Source organism: Xenopus laevis, chromosome 1L (assembly GCF_017654675.1).
Source record: "Xenopus laevis strain J_2021 chromosome 1L, Xenopus_laevis_v10.1, whole genome shotgun sequence".
Taxonomy (NCBI): domain Eukaryota; kingdom Metazoa; phylum Chordata; class Amphibia; order Anura; family Pipidae; genus Xenopus; species Xenopus laevis.
Window position 1 is genome coordinate 37,227,256 of NC_054371.1, and position 21,284 is coordinate 37,248,539.

Below are 21,284 nucleotides of genomic sequence, written 5' to 3' on the forward strand. Positions count from 1 at the left end.
CTGTCTTATTTTCAAGTTTTTTTTTTTGCAGGGGTGATTATGTAAATGCACTTGCTCACTATGAAAAAGGAATTACAGGGGATAACAAGGTGAGACCTAAAGAGAGCATAATACACCAACAGCTTTCTTTAAGGGATACAGTCATGGGGAAAATTTTTTTTTTTTCAAAACGCATCAGTTAATATATTTAATTTTGAAATCTGTCATGGGGCTAGACATATTGTCAGTTTCCCAGCTGACCCCAGTCATGTGACTTGTGCTCTGATAAACTTCAGTCGCTCTTTACTGCTGTACTGCAAGTTGGAGTGATATCACCCCCTCCCTTTCCCCCAGCAGCCTAACAAAAGAACAATTGGAAGGTAACCAGATAGCAGCTCCCTAACACAAGAGAACAGCTGCCTGGTAGATCTAAGAACAGCACTTAATAGTAAAATCCAGGTCCCACTGCGACACATGACCAGGCAAAATGACCTGAGATGGTGCTTACACACCAATATTACAACTAAAAAAAATACACTTGCTGGTTAAGGAATGAAATTTTATATTGTAGAGTGAGTTATTTGCAGTGTAAACACTGTAATTTAGAAAAATTAAAATTAAAATCATGACAGAATCCCTTTAAGTACTATAAGCAAGCGGTAAAAACACACAACAGTATAATTATATCAGTATAATAATGTAGTTTCAGGAACATGATGAAACGTGTCTGGCTGGAGTAGCTCGCATGTCTATTCGCATGGGAGATATTCGCCGTGGGGTTAACCAAGCTCTCAAGCACCCCAGCAGATCCCTGAAGAAAGACTGTGGAGCCATTTTGGAAAGTATGAAGGTACTGTGAGTGCTGTTTGTACAAATGTAACTTACTAAGTTTGAATACAATATTAATGCATTTATGGAAAAGTCTGCTACCATGTGCTTTCTTTTCAACAGTCCCTCATAGAAGCACTTTGAAGGGAAACCGTAACTAAATTGAAAATGTCATGGCTGCAAAATTAAAGCAATTATAGTAATTCACAGCAAATATCTCACTTTATGACGATCTAACTTTTGCTTTCACTTTTTTACATTTTTTTTTCCACTTTACATTTTGAGGTTATATATTAAACTCTGGCAAAAACCCGAAAAATTCTATTTTTTTTTTTTACTATAACATCCGAATTTTTAATGGAAAACAAAAAACCTGTAATTTTTCACCATTTATTATACCCCGAGGATGGAAAAAGTCCAGAAATCCTGCATCCGTGGTTGTCTGTAAGTCAATTGGATAGGTCCCTATCCTATTTGGAAGTTTATGTGGTCTGTGCTGGAATTAACCCGAAAATCCGACTATTTCGGGGTTTTCAGGCAAAAATACGAAACATTTTAACAAATCATACAATTCAGGTTTTCGCTCAATTATATTGGGTTTTTACCCAAACTGATTAAATCAAGCTTTTTAAATAATAAACAAGGTCAAATAGTGGATTCTAGTTTGGTCTAATTTAAATAATCAGATAAATTCGGATTTTAGTAAATTACCCCCTAAATGTTCTAAGTTAATTCTTGATTTGCTGCTATGGGTAACTGCACTAGTACTATATAGTTTAGTGAATGAGCTCCCAAGAATTTGTACGGTTTACTCATATAAATAGAAGAGTTTTCCATTAGCATTGTTTTCATATACTTGTTTAGTATACATTTTTATTTGTTGAATAATACAAGACTATTCCCATGTTCCCATGTGATATTTTTTTCTATGCACTAACATGCAGGTACAGCAAATAGTAATAATGTCTGAGTTTAAAACCAACTTATTTTTTCTTATAACTCTGAAGCTTTCTGTTAGAGGTATAAAGCAGAAAGCATAGTTTAGCCTAGTATTAGTTTAGCCTTTTATTAGTTTAGCCTTTTATTAATATTCACTTCTACTCAAGCAATCAAGGCATTATTATTATAGCAATACACATATTTTCCTATCTCCCTTTAGCAACTGACAGAAGCAGCCCAGCTGTATGAGAAGGGACAGTACTTTGACAAAGCAGCCTCTGTGTACATTCGATGCAAGAATTGGTAAGACATTCTCCCTAGTTAACAGTTTATATTTTAGTTATTATGTGCCATTAAACCTGGGCAGTGGGTATCTCCACAGATAGTCCACTTATGGCTGTGTTGTGTGCACGTCTATGGGTTGGAATAAAACACATGCCTTATTATTCCATAATACGATCATGGATAATAGGCCAATTACTAAAACTGTCTTGGATTGGTATATACAGTAAAGCACATTACGCAATGACAACATGCACAAATTAGTCCTAAAATACAAGGGTTATTTGTTCTCATGCTGTCTACTGTTCATATAAGTGTGGTTTTTTTTTTGGCTTTTAGGGCAAAGGTTGGGGAATTGCTTCCACACGTATCATCTCCTAAGATCCACTTGCAGTATGCAAAGGCAAAGGAGGCAGATGGAAAGTAAGTAGAATTGTATAACCCTATTGGTAAAGGTGGCCATAGACGCACAGATAATATCGTGCAAAACTAATTTTCGTATGATATTCGGTGCGTGTATGGTGGGAAAAGAACTGACCTATATCCGCAGAAAACTTAGATATCGTTCGTCAATCGGGCTGGACAGAAAATTTTGATCGGGTGCCTTTCAAGGGACCCAAAAACCAGCCATTGTTAGTGCTGAATCGTCATATACAGGTAGAATTCTGTTGTTTCTATCTGTATATCTGATGATTTAGCTCTACATGTGTGTGTTGAAATGAACGATCTTTCTTGGAAAGATCTTTTCCAAGAAAGATCGTAATTGTTACGTCTATGGCCTCCTTAAGACTTTTTCAGTTTCAACATAACAATACATTATACTGTGGAAGGTAACACGCAGGTTAGCATAACAACTTCCCAGATGTGAATTGCTCTTTGTGTAACCCAGCCTGCCTCTTTAGTGTATAAGGCCACTAGAAAGAAACACTGTTTAATGAAGTGTAAACATGTTTGATGACCTGGGTCCAGAGTCATTATAAACAATATCATTGTTCATTTAACTTTATGTGTGAGATTTTCATACTCCTATATTATCTATAGGGTAAGACCTGTGTAATGGAAGTCTGTATGTGTGAAAGGCCAAACCTATGTGTACCATCAGATCATTTAGCTGATTGTGTCTAGATAATAAAGAACAATTTCCATCACATATGGAGCAGAAGCAACCGTAGCATCTGTCACTAAACCTTGTTTACTTAAAATCATTGGTTACACACTGAAATAGAATCAATATTTTTTACATAGTGCATGAGATATTTTGTTTATTAAACCATTCACTAGTGCAAAGGACTTTACTCTTACCAAAACTGTGGTCTTAGCTCAGTAAGCAAGTCAAGGCCAGAAAAACAACTAAATTTCAATTTTTTAAATAAGAAATTATTGTTGCTTTAAAGTCCATCATCACTTGTTAAATAACTCTGCTGTTCGTGACCATGAGCTGTGATGTATCCTTTCCCCAGGTATAAAGAGGCTGTTTTTGCTTATGAAAATGCCAAAGACTGGGATAATGTAATCCGTATTTCCTTAGACCATTTAAACAACCCTGAGAAAGCAGTGAGTATAGTGAAAGAGACACAGTCGCTTGAAGGAGCCAAGATGGTCGCCAGGTAATTGATGCTGCTGAAGAGTCAAGAGTGCGCAATCTACATTGTGCAGTGGCATATTCTGTTATGTTATGCATGTCTTAAAACAAAAAAAAGACTCACTTTCAGTTTATGCCACTGAATTCTGTAGACACCAATGGTTTATACATTCGTCCTTAGAGCCCCCATAGCAATAAAAATACTTTTTCCAACCTTGTTTTATCAATCAGGTTCTTTCTGAGGCTTGGTGATTATGGTTCTGCTATCCAGTTTTTAGTCCTGTCTAAATGCAATGATGAGGCTTTTCAACTGGCACAACAGCACAACCAGATGGAGATTTATGCTGATATTATTGGTAAGTACTTACACTGTAAAAATATAAGGGCTAATTTACTATCATTGCTAAACAACACCTGTGCCATTGCCCATAGTCTACTGCAGGTGAGAATATATGCTCTAACCAAAAAAAATTGGCTGTAGGTATATGGTTAACATTTAATTTACATCCAAGTATACATACCATAAAAAATTTTTAGGAAATTGTGGTATATTTTGTCCCCTGAACTGCGCTCTAAATTACACGGTGTTTTCAGGCAAATGTCAGTGTCAGCTCTTACAGACACTTTGTCACTGTGTTTTGCAGCTTTTTGAAAACTCAGCATTCAGAGTACCCAGTAGCTCACTGTGTCCATGACCTTCGAAAGGGGGGAAAAATGTAGATGTCCTACAATTTCACCCCCTGTACCTTTAATACAGATAAATACATGTAGGGGGTTATCTACTAAACTCCAAACGCATAAATCATGAAAAATTTGTGATTTTATTTTATAAAATTGGACTTTAAAAAACAAATGACACATTTTTTGGAATTTATTAAACCCCAGGGATGGAAAAGACTTGTCGAGGTTGCCAATAAGTCAATGGGAGAAGTCAAAATGATTTTTTGATGTGCCCTGGGTTTCGTGCAATACCCCAAATTTTTCTGAGTTTTTGGGTGAAAATTGCAAAAAAAATATGAAAATCACCAAAATCAGATGAAAAAATACGAAAAATCATGAAAATCGGATAAAAAAATTCTAAAAAATCGTGAAAATGGGATTTTTTTCCCGCAAATTTTTGGGAAAATGTAATTTATAAGCATAATAACCTGAGCGATTTGATCTGAGTTTGTAGCATAAAATATTGAGATAAATTCAGACTTTGATAAATAACCCCCCTAAAGTTGCTGATTGAAATTTGAAATTAATAATGGTGTATTGAATCCCATTTAGGATCTGAAAACACCAGTAATGAAGATTATCAGAGTATTGCTTTATACTTTGAGGGAGAGAAGAAGCATTTCCAGGCTGGGAAATTTTTTTTGCTATGTGGACAATATCAGCGGGTGAGTGGACGGCTTTTACAATGTTTTGTATTTGCACGACCTCCGTTAAGTACTTTATCCTCTTATGTATAACGCATGTAACAAACAGACTTAAGTAGAGATGATTTCTTCCCTTCTCCCAACAATAATTTTGATTTCCTTGCCTTGTTGTCCTTGGAGTAGGAAAGGGAAAAACTAAACTTTTATTTCTTTCTCCGTCTCTTACTAGAATCCAATTCCACTCATTGTATTAACCCTTTCTGGTTTGGACTGTTACTGTTCTTTAACCCTCTCCTTTCCTTTTTGTATGTAATGTCTTAAAAGCAAACATGTAGAATAAAAACACACAAATTGGCATGTGTTAATTAGCATGTCCCAGCCTGGCTCATGGAAACAGCCTGACAATTTGGAAATGTCACATCTCAAGAATTGAATTGTTTATAAAGGACCAGTAACACACACAAATGAATTTGGTCACCCATTTATATTTCAGTTTTGTAGCCTCCGATTATTTTTATCCTTTGTTATATGTTACAGGCTCTGCAGCACTTTATAAAATGTCCAATAACAGAGGATAATCTGGCCATTGAAATGGCAATAGAAACGGTAAGGCTAATAGTTTCTGTGCTAGTGAGAATATTCTAGTTATGGCATAACAATACAGCTCTAACAGTAGAGGTTGATTGGTGGGGGGGTTGTCCTAACTTCAGTATATGTCTCCAAAACAGATCAGGGTCCCCCAGTATTTAGAGATGGCGGCCCCTTCTTGTTACACTACTGTTTAAGAGGAGTGTTCATGAGGGGAGATAGAAGTAAGATAAAAGAGAAATTTAAATGTGTTCTTCTTTATTTGCTCATTTTATATTGTTGTTAACAGGTTGGACGGGCAAAAGATGACCTCCTGACCACTCAGCTCATAGACTTTCTTATGGGGGAGAAGGATGGTATGCCTAAGGTAAGTTTGGCTGAATATTCATAATTAGTCCATGTCTCATGTATTTTTAATATGTACATAGAATTGGGAGTTGCACTGCTGCTTGTTTTAGAAAAAATGTTGGCTTTTACAGCCTGTTTATGTCCAATACTTGTGCCTCAGCTGCAGCAAGCAGCATTGCAACCTCCCCTTGTGCAGGAAAGAAGATATGCAGGAAATAAATATAAAGATGTAATTATATATTTCTACATTCTTCATTCGGGGGGGTGATGATTATGCTTTCTCAGAGCTTTGTTAAATATAAGATATATAAGAATATAAGATACACCCCAAGATAAAGGTATCAAATAACCACTGGGAATGTTCATTATATATTTTGCTTCAATGCATGAATCAGTGATTCCACACTTTCATTTAATTTTTGGCAAACTTCCCGGCATGATGCCATTTGGTGGAAGATATTGAGAGCTGCAGTGCAGCAGTAGCAGAAAACGCCGTAACCTCATCATTTGCTTTCATTGTTCCGCTTCTAAACCTGTTTTCAGAACAAATCATCCAAAATACATTTTCTTTCTAGGATGCCAAATATCTTTTCCGTTTGTACATGGCACTTAAGCAATACAGGGAGGCTGCCAGGACTGCAATCATTATTGCCAGAGAAGAACAGTCAGCAGGTGGGTGTATCAAACATTGCACTAATAATGGGGGATCTATGTTTGGCCTGGAGGATTACTATATTAACAGCAGTGGTGTCTGGTCTTGCAGCATAGTCTACCCCTATAATAACCAGCTGATCACAAACATTGTTGGTCCTATCATCCTGCCACTCTATGTCAACGAGTCCTTGACTTTGTGGAAATATGTGTACAACCCTAATTTGGTTACTGTCTCTTTAAATAGCAACTTACCCTTGGCAATCCAGGGGCCCTGAGTCCCTTTTGCGTATGAAAAGTACTGGGAACTGGGAATTACAGCACAGTGCCTCCACCTAGGGAACAATGAGGGACACACCTCAGGGGGATTCTACTAGGAAGAATTCTGCTGGAGCAGCACTATTAACTGATGCATTTTGAAAAAAAACATTTCTTCCCATGACAGTATCCCTTTAACTTCAGAGTACACTTTACTCTGATGACTAAATGGATGGTTAGAGCCTGTGCTAGTGGACAGAGTTCCATGCAGGATTTAAACTCAACTCAACAGCATCTGATCCTTGTAGTTTTATTAAGATGACCTATTTTATACTTTATATATTTTATATAGCCTTAGGTTTGTCTTTATAGGGGACACATTGTGGAATTTCAATACCCCGCCCCCCGCCACGCCTCACTCTTCTCCATTCCTTTTATCATTTTCTTCTCATTTCGTTCCCATGTATGATATTCAGAACTTCACTATGACATTTGGGGGTATAAAGAGACATCTATCTTCTACATATTGTTTCCAGTAGTACAGCATACACTTGTAATGTGTCCTATTAAATGTATGATATAATTTGTACCTTATGTTTGATGCTGTGCTTCTCTAAAACTGTTACTGCTAATCTTTTTGTCCCTTCTTTTCTCAACAGGGAATTATCGCAATGCACACGATGTGCTATTCAGCATGTACACTGAACTAAAAGCACAGAAAATAAAAATCCCATCAGAAATGGCCACCAACCTAATGATACTGCACAGCTATATTTTAGTCAAGGTAATTCATTTCTGTTTATTAAGGGGAAAGGAGGGATTAACTCTTCTTAATTAAAAATATCTCCTTGCTCCTCAGAGTTAAAAATAGGAGTAATAGAAAAAAAGCTTAGCTAGATTCTATTGGGAGCAGCTCCACCAACTATTAATTTCCATTTTCTTATCCTTAATTAAGGAGATAATTGATATAAACTCTGGATCAATAGAGATTGTTGATCTCTTAATTAATTAAAAGTGGAATTGATTGGGGTGATAATATAATTTGAGAATACAATCAACATATGATTAATAGAGGTGATAAGTCATTGATTTGAATAAATAACTGAATATTGTGGGATCAGTCATTTTTGAATCTAGAAGATATCAAGTTGGAAATATTGAGAACCGAAGTAGGTTCAGGAAATTGGAGAACGCTTATACACAAGGAATTACGCAGCCACAAACAAGGTTCTTTCCTTTCCGAGGGTAATTCATTTCTGCTGTCTATGCATGCTGGGTAATGTACGGTAGATTTGTAGGATTTGCAAAAAAGCCAACTCTCCAGTTCTTAAGGAATATGTATGTGGATTGTTGTCTACTTACTTTCTCTACAAAAAATCATTAGTTCTGGTTAAGTTTCCTACCTTTATTTTCCGTAAAACTTCAGTTTGTTCATGCCTTATGGCTGATATTATAAATATGCTTTTAACAAAGCATTTAATCACAGATCCTATCTAAGATTCATCGATTTATTGAAGCAAAAGAAAAATCGTTCGATCGATCGCTGAAATCCTTTGAATCGTTCGATCGAACGATTTTACTTCGCCCACAAATGGCCAAATTCGATGAAAAAAAACTTTGACTCTGATATTCGAAGGTGAAGTAATTCAATTCGATGGTCAAATTTCGAAGTATTTTCAACTTCGAAATTCGACCCTTGATAAATCTGCCCCTTAATGTTTACATGATTTTCTAGTAGATTTAAGGTTTGAAGTTCCAAATTATGGAATATCCAGAATACCCCTGGTCCCCAGCATTCTGTATAACAGGTCCCATACCTGTAATAGAATACTTTACCACTAAACATGTAAAACAATGGAGCAGAAAAGGGGATTTATGTAAGGATAGTAACCCTATAAAGTAGGGATTGCATTTATTAAAATGTTGATTTTCTACGATCATGTTCTTTACGCATTGTTATTTCTTTATAGATCCATGTTAAACGTGGCGACCACATGAAAGGTGCTAGAATGCTGATTCGAGTTGCCAATAATATTAGCAAATTTCCTTCACGTAAGTATGTGCATAAAGTGGGGTAATAAAAGAAGTTCAGATTTATAAGGTACTAATTCCTTTCTAGATTCAATTAAACCTCAAGAACAATTGTTCTTTTGGAGATTCACATTTGCCCAGGCAGAAACAGGTAGCTGGCTTGTGTTCTAAATGCTACTAACACCGTTTTCAAGCCACATGTCTGCCACATACAAGAGACATTTGAGAGTAGGAATAAAATTAGATGAAGAGCAAAGAAGGATCAAGAGACACACATAGCTGGTAGGGCTGAGAGCCTCTCACATGCAGCAAGTGGAGTTGTAGGCGAGTACTTTAAAGGCAGCGTGTAAAAGAACATCATAACACTTGGCTGAATTCTTCCATTTATTCAAATAAAACCCACAACAGTGACATCAATTAAAGGGATACTGTCATGGGAAAAAAAAAATTTCAAAATGAATCAGTTAATAGTGCTGCTCCAGCAGAATTCTGCACTGAAATCCATTTCTCAAAAGAGCAAACCAATTTTTTTATATTCAATTTTGAAATCTGACATGGGGCTAGACATATTGTCAATTTCCCAGCTGCCCCCAGTCATGTGACTTGTGCTCTGATAAACTTCAATCACTCTTTACTGCTGTACTGCAAGTTGGAGTGATATCACCCCCCCTCCCTCCCCCCCCCCCCAGCAGCCAAACAAAAGAACAATGGGAAGGTAACCAGATAGCAGCTCCCTAACACAACATAACAGCTGCCTGGTAGATCTAAGAACAACACCCAATAGTAAAAACCCATGTCTCACTGAGACACATTCAATTATATTGAGAAGGAAAAACAGCAGCCTGCCAAAAAACCATTTCTCTCCTAAAGTGCAGGCACAAGTCACATGACTGGGGGCAGCTGGGAAATTGACAAAATGTCTAGCCCCATGTCAGATTTCAAAATTGAATATAAAAAAATATGTTTGCTCTTTTGAGAAATGGATTTCAGTGCAGAATTCTGCTGGAGCAGCACTATTAACTGATGCGTTTTGAAAAAAAACGTGTTTTCAGATGACAGGATCCCTTTAAGCTTTGTTTGCTTGAATTTGTTTGCTCTCTACATGCAGAATTTGTGCAAAAGGTAGTCATTTTGTTAGATTTTGTTTATACTGCAATCAGTTATTTGAGTGAGCTCTAATATATCTGCTAGCAAAGGGAGCCCCCCTATAAAATATATTGGATCATTCATCTGACACCCAACTGCTGCATGAAGACAGAATGAAGAGAAACATATGATGGGAGAGGAATAGTGAATATAAACTTTATTATTTCAAAAACAATGCAGAATTTTTAATTGATCGTATTTAAAAAGTTTTCTGTTTCAGGATGAAATTTTCATTTTCACAATAGTTCCCCTTTAAACAGGGTTGTGGGCTCATTCTTTGGCACTGACCTTGGGGATAAGCACTGGCTTGTGGTTAGTATTCTGATTTATCACAGAGGTGTGACACATACAAGCCCAGTCATGTCTTACACTCCCATGTGACCAATCACATTCTATATGGACCTCACTTTGTGCACAAGAGCATTACAGTTGTGAAATAGGAAAGAACCTTCCCTAAACTGTTGCCGCAAATTATGAAATAGTCAAGTCTGTTATTTTGCACTGTAGCATTAAGGTTTGCTTCCAGCTAACTAACAATCTAGCCTGACTCAAGCATCCAATTGCAACCTGTGCTTGCCTGACATTGCTGACCATAGCAACCAGATTTCAGGAGGAAGGGTGAATATTATTATTATTTTAAAAAAAGACCATTTGCAAACTAATGTATAGTTTATAATAGTACAGGTATGGGGAAACCATTATCCAGAAACCTCAGAATTACAGATAGGCCGTCTCCCATAGACTCCATTTTATCCAAATAATCCAATTTTTTTTTTAAATGATTTCCTTTTCCTCTGTAATAATAAAACAGTACCTTGTACTTGATCCAAACTAACATATAATTGGAAGCAAAACCAGCCTATTGGGTTTATTTAATGATTACATGATTTTCTTGTAGACTTAAGGTATGAAGATCCAAATTACAGAAAGATCCATTATCCAGAAAACCACAGGTCCTGAGCATTCTGGATAACAGGTCCCATACCTGTATAATATATGGATATACTAAGATAAAAAAGTGGACATTCACCAAGTTGACACGATGAAGGTACTTAATCTGTTCTTTTCTCCATCATGACATTCACAGACATTGTACCAATCCTCACCTCCACAGTGATTGAGTGCCACAGGGCAGGGCTGAAGAATTCTGCATTTAGTTTTGCCGCCATGCTCATGAGGCCAGAGTACCGCAACAAAATAGATATTAAGTACAAGAAAAAGATTGAAGCAATGGTGCGGTAAGGAACTTTTTTTTCCTGGTCTTTACTCTTTCTCTGTAGCCTTAAATATATAGTGAAATAACATTGTTTTTTCTTTGTTCCCAGGCGTCATGATTCCACAGAGATAGAAGAGGAAAACACCCCGTGTCCATTTTGTAGTTTCCAACTTCCAGAATGTGAACTTCTCTGCCCTGGCTGCAAGAATAACCTCCCTTACTGTATAGCAACTGTGAGTAGATTGCAAAGGCTTTACTAAGGGGAATGTTCAGTGAAAAGTCACAAGTCAGTAAGATAGCCATAATAGTATTCTAATACAACTGGGCTACATTTTTTATTATTTGACATTTGGATTGGAGCTTTCTAGCTGCCATTTGGAATTCAGACTTTTCCGTTGTTGATAAGGTGCAACAAACATATCCAGGTGACGGGCTGTAGCACGATTCAAACATAATAACACTATCTGCATTATGATAAAAGTTCATTTTAGAAAACAAATTCTGCCATTTTAGCAGACTCCTACTGGGCCTGCTGGTTTCATAGTAAAAGCAACTTATATTCAGTATAGTCTGCCAATACATTCGACTCTTCCAAGCAGACCTTTCCTTCCAGTGTTGTCCTCTTCCCTCCTGACAAGTATATTCAGATAATGTTATTCCCCAGAATGCACCATCTGAGCAGGGTGCCCATTTTTTTTCCACATGAGCCACATTCAAATGTAAAAAAAGTTGTAGCATGAAAAAAGTTCCTGGGGTGCCAAATATGGCTACTTGGTCGCACCTATGAGGACTGGCAGCCTACAGGAGACTCTGTTTGGCAGTACACCTGGTTTTATACAACCAAAACTTGCCTGGAATTCCAAAATAAACACCTGCTTTGAAACCACTGGGAGCAACATCCAAGGGGTTAGTGAGAAACATGTTGCTCGCAAGCCACTGATTGGGAATCACTGATCTAGAGGAAAAGCTGCAGGGCTTTTCTGAAAACAGAGGGCTGGACAAGAAGGAATTATAAGGCAAGACAAGGTTGGGTTTGGAGAGAGTATCATAATCGGGTTCAGGCTGATGGGAGAGACAAACAGGATCTCTAACAGGATAAAAGCAGGTGCAAGGTCCAAGTAAGTGACTAAAGGTGGCCATACACAGATATATGCTGCCGATATTGGTCCTTTAGACCGATTCTGCCTGTGTATGGGGCGTTCCAGCGGGCCTCCCCAAAAATCAGATATCGAACGGGCAGGTTTAATTTTTCCTTTGATCGAGGACTGCAACGGCTAGTTGATGAGTTCCTCGTCCAGGCCATGCCCATTGCCATCGTTCTAAACCGATCATTTGTCTCTAGGGCCGAACTATCAGATTAGCCTGATATCTCCCTGCCTTTGGTGGGCACATCAGGGAAAGATCCGCTCGTTGGTGAAATGAGCAGATCTTGTAGTGTATGATCACCTTTAGCTAGTGGTGGTCAACCCCAGATCAGTCACAGATCTAGATCAAAAGCCAGGAAATCCATTAGATATAGTAAAACCCCACCAGAAGCAGAGACGTACATTTACCTACCTACACATCCTGCAACATAAAGGCGTTTTGGAGACAAAGCTTTGGTTGTCCAATAACATCACAATTACAATCTGATCAGAGCTCAATCTCCTCAGAGGATTTTGGTTTTTAGTTCAGCAGATATTTCAGTGTGTGATTAAACCAACAGGGTGTTTCCATCAGCAAATGGGTGTGATGTTCTAATGCAGGGGTCCCCAACCTTTTTTACTCGTGAGCCACATTTAAATGTAAAAAAGAGTTGGGGAGCAACATAAGCATAAAAAAGTCCACGGGGATGTGAAATAAGGGCTGTTATTGGCTGTTTGGTAGCCCCTAAATGGACTGGTAGCCCACAGGAGACTCTCTTTGGCAGGACACCTGCTTTTTATGCAACCAAACAAGCCTGGAATTCAAAAATAAGCCCCTGCTTTGAGGCCACTGGGAGCAACATCCAAGGGTTGGAGAGCAACATGTTGCTCGCGAGCTACTGATTGGGGATCACTGTTCTAATGTATCAAATCCTTTTCTGTTATTTCGTTATATTTTTCAGGGTCGGCACATGGTTAAAGAGAACTGGTGCGTCTGTGCTCATTGTGGATTTTCAGCCCTGCACTCAGAGTTCATATCGTAAGTTGGGGATTGAGAAAGATTCTATTGATAAAGTGGGGGCTGAACAGGGAATTGTGTGGGTGGGAGCTACGATTCAGATGCCTGATTTATCAAATTTATTAAAACGTGATATCTGAGTTTACTGCAGAAAAATTCACCCTCTTTCTATTCATTCCTATGGGATTTTTAGAAGTGTATTTATCAAATGGTGAACTCTAACTTTCACCCATGGATAAGTGCACCTCCAAAAATCCCATAGGAATGAATAGAAAGAGGGTGAGTTTTTCTGCAGTAAACTCAAATCTTACATTTTGATAAATCTGCCCTTAAGAGTGAAATTCTTTCTGTGTGAATATTTGATTATCGGTTCCACTGCCCTTGATGCATTTTCTTCAGTTGACTGTGGAGCAACTAGACCCCACACTGACCTTGAATCCCCTCTTGTCACATTTCTGAAAGGACCTGATATTTCCATACAGAACATGGCGACAGTGAAATCCACATTGAGAAGTCAGCATTTACTTTCAAATCTAAATTCAGCCGTGTATTTACTTACACATAGTGATGTGGAGCCAAAGGGTTGGAGGGGGGGTGGTTTTACCAACATTTGAATTAGACTATGGTCACACAATCAAATGTTTATGCACTAAAGATGGCAAATGTAAACTATGCTCTGAAGAACGTGTATATAAGAGATTTATTAAGCGCAAAGAATTTGTAGAGCTCAAATGTAAAACTTCATCTAAAAGCTGCAGTGTTCATGTAGAAGTCAGTGGTAGTCTATGGCCATTTTAAGATGGTTTTTTCTTTCAGTGCAAGTTTTTCGAAAACTTTTCAACCCGTTGAAAAAGAAAGAGTAAAAATTGCAGCCCACCCATGTTTTTGTTTTCAAAATTAAAGTTTATTCAAAGTAAAAAAAAAACCCCTCTAACATTACACAGTGTTGATAAATAAGATCACAACTGTTTGCTGTGTCAGTAATGAAGGCAATTACCACTGGAGAGAAGATTGTGTATCAGACAGAAGTTGGACTATATCTCCTCATTATCTGGAGAGATCACACTGCTATTGTTACATTCAGGGCCGGATTTGTGGAGAGGCCACCAAGGCCAGAGCTTAGGGCAGCAGGATTTTAGGGGGCGGAATGCTACTCAACCACATCCACATTGGTTTAGAAACACAAGGGATGAGCAGGAGATACTATAGGTTTTTACATTTCTGTGCGCCAATCCCCATTGCTCTGGTCCCGATGATGAAAATCTGAAATAAAAAGGAGGGGACCGGGGCGAAGAACGTCAGCGAGTCTAGGGGTGCCCACTAAATCCGGCTCTGTGTACAAATACTAAGCTCTATAGTTAGTATAGGTATGGGAATATAAAATTTATGTGAAAGTAGGGAGGGGTGTGTGTATGGATGCTGGGTTTTCATTTGGAGGGATTGAACTTGATGGACTTTGTCTTTTTTCAACCCGATTTAACTATAACTATGTAAATAAGGGGACACAACACAATGTTCCATGTGACACTATCATGTCTCTCCTGATCATTTGCTCAATGTACAGAAACAAAACCTTGTATGTGATGATATCCATGTATGTATGTACGGTATGTATGTGTGTGTATGTATGTATGTATGTATGTATGTACGTACGTATGGTATGTGTGTGTATGTATGTATGTATGTATGGTATGTGTGTGTATGTATGTATGTATGTATGTATGTATGTATGTATGTATGTATGTACGGTATGTGTGTGTATGTATGTATGTATGTATGTATGTACGGTATGTGTGTGTGTGTGTGTGTGTATGTAAGTAGGTATGTATGTATGTATGTATGTACGGTGTATGTATGTATGTATGTATGTATGTATGTATGTATGTACATACGGTATGTGTGTGTGTGTATGTATGTATGTATGTATGTACGGTATGTGTGTGTATGTATGTATGTATGTATGTATGTATGTATGTACGGTATGTGTGTGTATGTATGTATGTATGTATGTATGTATGTATGTACGGTGTGTGTGTGTGTGTGTGTGTGTATGTATGTATGTATGTATGTATGTATGTATGTACGGTGTATGTATGTATGTATGTATGTACATACGGTATGTGTGTGTGTGTTATGTCTGACTTACTGGAGTCACTACTGGATATTACACTGTGGCACCTACTGGGAATGTTACTTTCATTGTCTGTTAACTATTTGGTGGCCAGGCAGCCCAGAAAAGTCATGTCAGGTGCACAAGTGCTCAGGTTACAAAGTTACATTCATATTCTATAAGGGTTAGAATTGCCTTTAATACCACACTGAATTCCCCTGCTACTACACTGAGTCATGAGCTGAAACACCATCAACATATTTTATATGAAACTACTGAATCACGTCCTCATCTCCCCGCTCAGCAGTTATCCCTGGTATTTAACCACTTCTCATTGATATTTAACCCTTTCTCTGTTGAACTTAACTTGTTCCCTCATGACTACAGGCTGCTAGAAACGGAAACAACTTGTCCCATGTGCTCAGAACCCTTGTCTGCCAACCAGCTGAAGAGAGTGGAGGATTGTACCGAGTACCTCAAGCAGGAACAGGAGGAATAATACTCTATTGCTTCTTGTGTGAGTAATATTTCCCCGGCTACATTTTCCTGGATTTTACACCACTTTTTTCTGATCCTCTAAAAAACCTTATTGGGGGTTCTATATAGGCAAGTTTCCACTATACATGTGTATGCTTTTAAAGGAAAAGAAATCACTGGGGATGCCAATAGTTAGGCCCCCCCCATTGTATTTACTTACATGATTCCCCAGGCCGGTGCTCCTATCAGCAGAAAACTGCCCTGATCCACAGCGAACACCACAAAGAAATCCTCCTCTTCTTTCTTCACTACCCCAGGGCTGACACATGTGCAATCGAGTGAAATAGTCGCCTTTTTCAGCTTTTCACTTTACTGTACATGTTGGAATGTGAATAAAGAGAAAAAATATCTATTGGAAAACTAGAATAGATTTTTCCAAAATGTTCGATACTCCCATTCCAGGCCAAATCTACACACATCGTCCCTTCATTCTTATGTCTACTAATTAAGTGCAGCAATTTATCAGCCGAGTCCACGTGTTTCCCCGTGTGAATAATAAATGTCTTGTTTTTCAGGCTTCGAGTACAGGCCGGGCTGCTATAAGAAATATTCACAGATTATTTTTTAAAGAGGAGTTGAGAAAAAAGGAAAATGTAAATATATTTTCAGATAAAGGGATTTTTGTAAACAAGTTTATTATAAATGAATGGTTTAAATACTGAATGTTAAATTTACGTTTATTTGCTTTGGTTTGTGTTTCACAAAAATGCATTAAAATCTCTTGGGATAAATATTATTTTGTGATTTATATTAAAGACAAAGGAACATAAGCCACACCAGGACCAGTGCGTGTGTGCTGCCATTTATATAAGGTTCACACCAAACTCACTGGTGATGTCATAGAGGAGGAGCCAAAAGGTTAAAGGGGGAGGAGTGGCTCAGCATCATTATCTGTAACGGTGGGAGAGTTGACCCCAGGGGTGCGTGTTCCCACACAGGGGGCTAATGTATGGCTACAGGGAGATCTGCTCCAGCTGTTAAAGCTATTGGCCAACCTTTCAGTGGGTCTCACTGGAGAACTATGGGTCCAAACTCCTTTGGACAAAACACTTTAAAAACAGAGTTCTAATATCTCCTGGGTCCCCCCCAGAGTAAAGGAAAAAATGTAAAAAACAAAAACAAAAACCACCAAAATGTTACATTTTCTCAAGACTTAGTAAGTTGCTATATGACATCCATCGAGTTCAACCATTTAAGTCTCTATAAAACCTGCCTAACTGCCAGTTGATCCAGAGGAAGGCAAAAAACCCATCTGAAGCCTCTCCAATTTGCCTCAGAGGGGGATAAATTCCTTCCTGACTCCAAAATCGGACCAGTCCCTGGATCAACTTGTACTATGAGCTATTTCCCATAACTCTGTATTCCCTCACTTGCTAAACACCATCCAACCCCTTCTTAAAGCTATCTAATGTATCAGCCTGTACCACTGATTCAGGGAGACAATTCCACATCTTCACAGCTCTCATTATAACAAACCCCTTCCTAATATTTAGGCGGAATCTCTTTTCTTCTAATCGGAATGGGTGACCTTGTGTCAGCCGGAAAGTCCTACTGGTAAATAAAGCATTAGAGAGATTATTATATGATCCCCTTATATATTTATACATAGTCATCATATCACCCCTTAAGCGCCTCTTCTCCAGCGTGAACATCCCCAATTTGGCCAGTCTTTCCTCATAGCTAAGATTTTCCATATCTTTTACCAGCTTAGTTGCCCTTCTCTGTACCCTCTCTAATACAATAATGTCCTGTTTGAGTGATGGAGACCAAAACTGTACGGCATATTCTAGATGGGGCCTTACAAGTGCTCTATACAGTGGAAGAATGACCCCCTCCTCCCGTGACTCTATGCCCCTTTTAATACAGCTCAAGACCTTATTTGCCCTTGATGCTGCTGACTGGCATTGCTTGCTACAGCCAAGTTTATCATCTACAAGGACTCCAAGGTCCTTTTCCATAATGGATTTGCCTAGTGCAGTCCCATTAAGGGTATAAGTGGCTTGGATATTCTTACATCCCAGGTGCATGACTTTACATTTATCAACATTGAATCTCATTTGCCACTTACCTGCCCAGATTGCCAGTTTGTCAAGATCATGTTGCAAGTGCCACATCCTGGATGGAATTAATTGGGCTGGATAGTTTTGTGTCATCTGCAAACACAGATACATTACTTACAACACCCTCCCCTAAGTCATTAATGAACAAGTTAAATAAAAGTGGACCCAATACTGAGCCCTGGGGGACCCCACTAAGAACCTTACTCCAAGTAGAGAATGTACCATTAACAACCACCCTCTGTACCCGATCCTGTAGCCAGTTTCCTATCCATGTGCAAACGACTTCATTAAGCCCAACAGACCTTAGTTTAGAAAGCAGTCGTTTGTGAGGCACAGTATCAAACGCTTTGGCAAAATCCAAATAGATCACATGTACTGGCCTGAGTGTTGTCACTAATGGGTTAATAAGAGGCTGTGCAAGGACAGACATTAGTCGTGTGTGTAAAGTTCCCGCCCCTTACGCCTGAAATATTCACGTGGTGTCCTCCAGGGTTGGGAAGTGGAAGGAACGAGAGATCTCAGAAGTCACACAGCATTGCTTTTGTGATAAACTAATTTTAATTGTAGATTTATACAGTTACATTTGACTTATTATACAAAGGAAAAGTCGAGTGTTTATGTACAGATCTGGGGAAAGACACACACTATAAAATCTGCTCTTCAGTTACCAGCGACAATGGACTGAATCCTGACAAGTGCCTTTACACATTTTCTACATCTCAATAAAAAAGATCCAAATAACCCTTTCCCTCCTGACGCCGACTGTGTGTTACATCTCAGCACCAATGGGCGACGGAGTAAAGTCATGTGATTGGGTTTCCTCTTTCCCACAATCAGTGGGGGCGTGGCTTATAGTCTCTTACATATCAGCCAATGAGATCACTTTGCCTTCTTCACCTTTGCTTTTCCTGTTTTTTTCTCTCCACCCTTTTCTGTCTTTGATGTTTTGGTTGGCTTTGCTGGTTTGGCTTTTTTTGCCTGTAAAGACCAAAACAAAATGGCTGATTTTAACAAAATAACCAAAATCCCAATTTGCTCCCCTTAATGTTCTTGCGTCTGGGGCAACAGTAAAGACCCCATTGGAGTCCTATGAAAGGGGTTGTTCAGCTATCTCTACGGAGCTCCAATAAATGATTCATTATTGCCTATAAATAGGGGGCTTCACTCATTCTATGTGTCTCCTTTAAAGGCCACCATTATTTGATTTTTGTTTTTTAAAGCTTGCCTTAGGATCTGTATAAATGAAATATCTGGAGATTAAAAGTCTTCAATTTGCAATTGGTTTTCATTTATTATTATTTGTAGTTTTTGAGTTATTTAGCTTTTTATTCAGCAGCTCTCCAGTTTAGAAATTCAGCACTCGTTGCTAGGGTCCAAATTACCCTAGCAACCGTGCATTGATTTGATTAAGAGACTGGGATATGAACAGTAGAGGCCTGAATAGAAAGAAGAATAATAAAAAGTAGCAATAACAATAAATGTGTAGCCTTATGGAGCATTTGGTTTTTTTTTTAGATAGGGTCAGTGACCCCTATTTGAAAGCTGGAAAGAGAGTCAAAGGCAAATAATTCAAAAACTATAAAAAAGAAAAAATTAAGTTGCGTACACTTAGCAATTCTATATGATACTAAACATTAATCATAAAAGGGGAAGCTCACCTCTCAATTAACTTCGTATGGTAGTACAGTGATATTCTGAGACAGTTTGCAATTTTTCAGATTAATAATGACTATAAAATTGTAGCCTTACAAGATCAATATTTTTATGACCTCCTTCCCAGCCCCCCCTTCAATTAACATCTGGAAAGAGGCAGAGGGAAAAAAGTAAATTAAAAACCAAGACCAACTGAAAAATTGCAAACAAAACTGCTAATTATGGGGCATTCTGTAACATAATAAATAAGTTAACGCAAAGGTGAACTGCCCCTTTAAGTTGTGCATGACAGGACTGTAAGGGTTGGGATAGGATGAATTGCTTATGACAAGTCTACAAATATCGTTCACCTTGATCATTGCATCGGACTCCATGCTGTCTGCTTGCTCTTCTGTCTCCTCATTGTGTTCCTCGTTGATGGTTTCCTCGCTGTACTCAGAGTCTGCCACTGATGCAGTCGCTCGCTTGGAAGCTTTAACCACGTGCAGGGAGTATGGGGTCAGATGCGCCTCCTTATTGTAGCCACGGGTGAAAGCAGCTTTGACCTATGGGAAGAAGATACAGGTTAAACTGCACCAAAACCAGCGTGTGAAACAAATCTAACTATAACCCCCCCATGATGCCGATTTCAGATCTGTCGGCAATAGAAGTGAATTTAAGATTGTTTTTCCCAAGCCTTGGCAAGTCGGGGGGATTTAAAGGAGACAGATTATGTTAAAAAAAACAAGAATGTGCCAGTGCATTATACTCTTAGATATAGAAGGAAAGTCCACTTCTTGCTGCCTCCTTTCCCAGGCTGTGCAGAGGAGCCAGCGGCACTCAGTACTGTAGAACAGGAACCAATCAATTGCTAGCAGGACCTGATAGGGAACCGACGTCTGACTTTACTTGTGTAGGGCTGTCCCTCGCCTGCTTCTGGCAGGAACCGTTAGGACACACCCACCCCTCATTTGAAACATGGACATGGACCTTAATGGATCTATATGGAGCTCCAATAAATGATTCAATATTGCCTATAACAGCAGGGGGGTTTCACTCATTCTATGTGTCCCCTTTAAAGCCACCATCATTTGATTTTTTTTAAAAAATCTTGCCTTAGTATCCATGTAAATGAAATATTAGGAGATTAAAGGTTTCCCATCACCAAATTGTTCCCCTGGACCAGAGGTGCCGGCTAAGAGGAGTATCGTTTACAGAAAACCCTTCTCTTGTGAAAGAGGATGTTCTGTTAAAAAACGATTCCGCATTCAGAGTGTGGTCCCTGTTGGGAAACTAATTTTAGGTGATAGGGGCCCTGTAATAAAGCAAATTACCGTATATATTCGAGTATAAGCCGAGTTTTTCAGCCCCCAAAATATGCTGAAAAACTCTACCTCGGCTTATACTCGGGTCAAGCGCAAAAACAGTCGCCGGCGTCCAAGAATAGTCGCCGGCGTCCAAGAATAGTCTCCAAGAATGGTCGCCGTCATCCAAAAACGAGACGCCGGCACCTCCAATGGGAGCAGACTCTCAATTTTTTGATTGAAACTTACCAGAAGCTGCTGCATTTCTCACCCTAGGCTTATACTCG

The 21,284-nt window shown here is 38.6% G+C and overlaps 2 protein-coding genes across 2 annotated transcripts in view; one reads left to right on the top strand and one right to left on the bottom strand.

Moving 5' to 3' along the window:
• The window catches only part of wdr19.L (WD repeat domain 19 L homeolog), a 36,749-nt gene extending 20,017 nt beyond the window's left edge, over positions 1 to 16,732 (top strand). The window contains exons 21-37 of the mRNA XM_018229159.2: positions 32 to 89; positions 683 to 829; positions 1,967 to 2,049; positions 2,368 to 2,451; positions 3,489 to 3,635; positions 3,842 to 3,966; positions 4,883 to 4,995; positions 5,512 to 5,580; positions 5,852 to 5,929; positions 6,486 to 6,582; positions 7,479 to 7,603; positions 8,790 to 8,871; positions 11,084 to 11,234; positions 11,322 to 11,445; positions 13,299 to 13,375; positions 15,852 to 15,981; positions 16,517 to 16,732. Of these exons, the coding sequence (XP_018084648.1) occupies positions 32 to 89; positions 683 to 829; positions 1,967 to 2,049; positions 2,368 to 2,451; positions 3,489 to 3,635; positions 3,842 to 3,966; positions 4,883 to 4,995; positions 5,512 to 5,580; positions 5,852 to 5,929; positions 6,486 to 6,582; positions 7,479 to 7,603; positions 8,790 to 8,871; positions 11,084 to 11,234; positions 11,322 to 11,445; positions 13,299 to 13,375; positions 15,852 to 15,963 (1,672 nt within the window). The 3' untranslated portion in view covers positions 15,964 to 15,981; positions 16,517 to 16,732. The remainder of the gene's footprint in view (positions 1 to 31; positions 90 to 682; positions 830 to 1,966; positions 2,050 to 2,367; positions 2,452 to 3,488; positions 3,636 to 3,841; positions 3,967 to 4,882; positions 4,996 to 5,511; positions 5,581 to 5,851; positions 5,930 to 6,485; positions 6,583 to 7,478; positions 7,604 to 8,789; positions 8,872 to 11,083; positions 11,235 to 11,321; positions 11,446 to 13,298; positions 13,376 to 15,851; positions 15,982 to 16,516) is intronic.
• A 1,868-nt stretch (positions 16,733 to 18,600) lies between these two features.
• The window catches only part of rfc1.L (replication factor C subunit 1 L homeolog), a 42,590-nt gene continuing 39,906 nt past the window's right edge, over positions 18,601 to 21,284 (bottom strand). Inside the window, exons 24-25 of the mRNA XM_018229167.2 lie at positions 20,065 to 20,259; positions 18,601 to 19,039 (exon numbers count right to left, since the gene is read on the bottom strand). Of these exons, the coding sequence (XP_018084656.1) occupies positions 18,941 to 19,039; positions 20,065 to 20,259 (294 nt within the window). The 3' untranslated portion in view covers positions 18,601 to 18,940. The remainder of the gene's footprint in view (positions 19,040 to 20,064; positions 20,260 to 21,284) is intronic.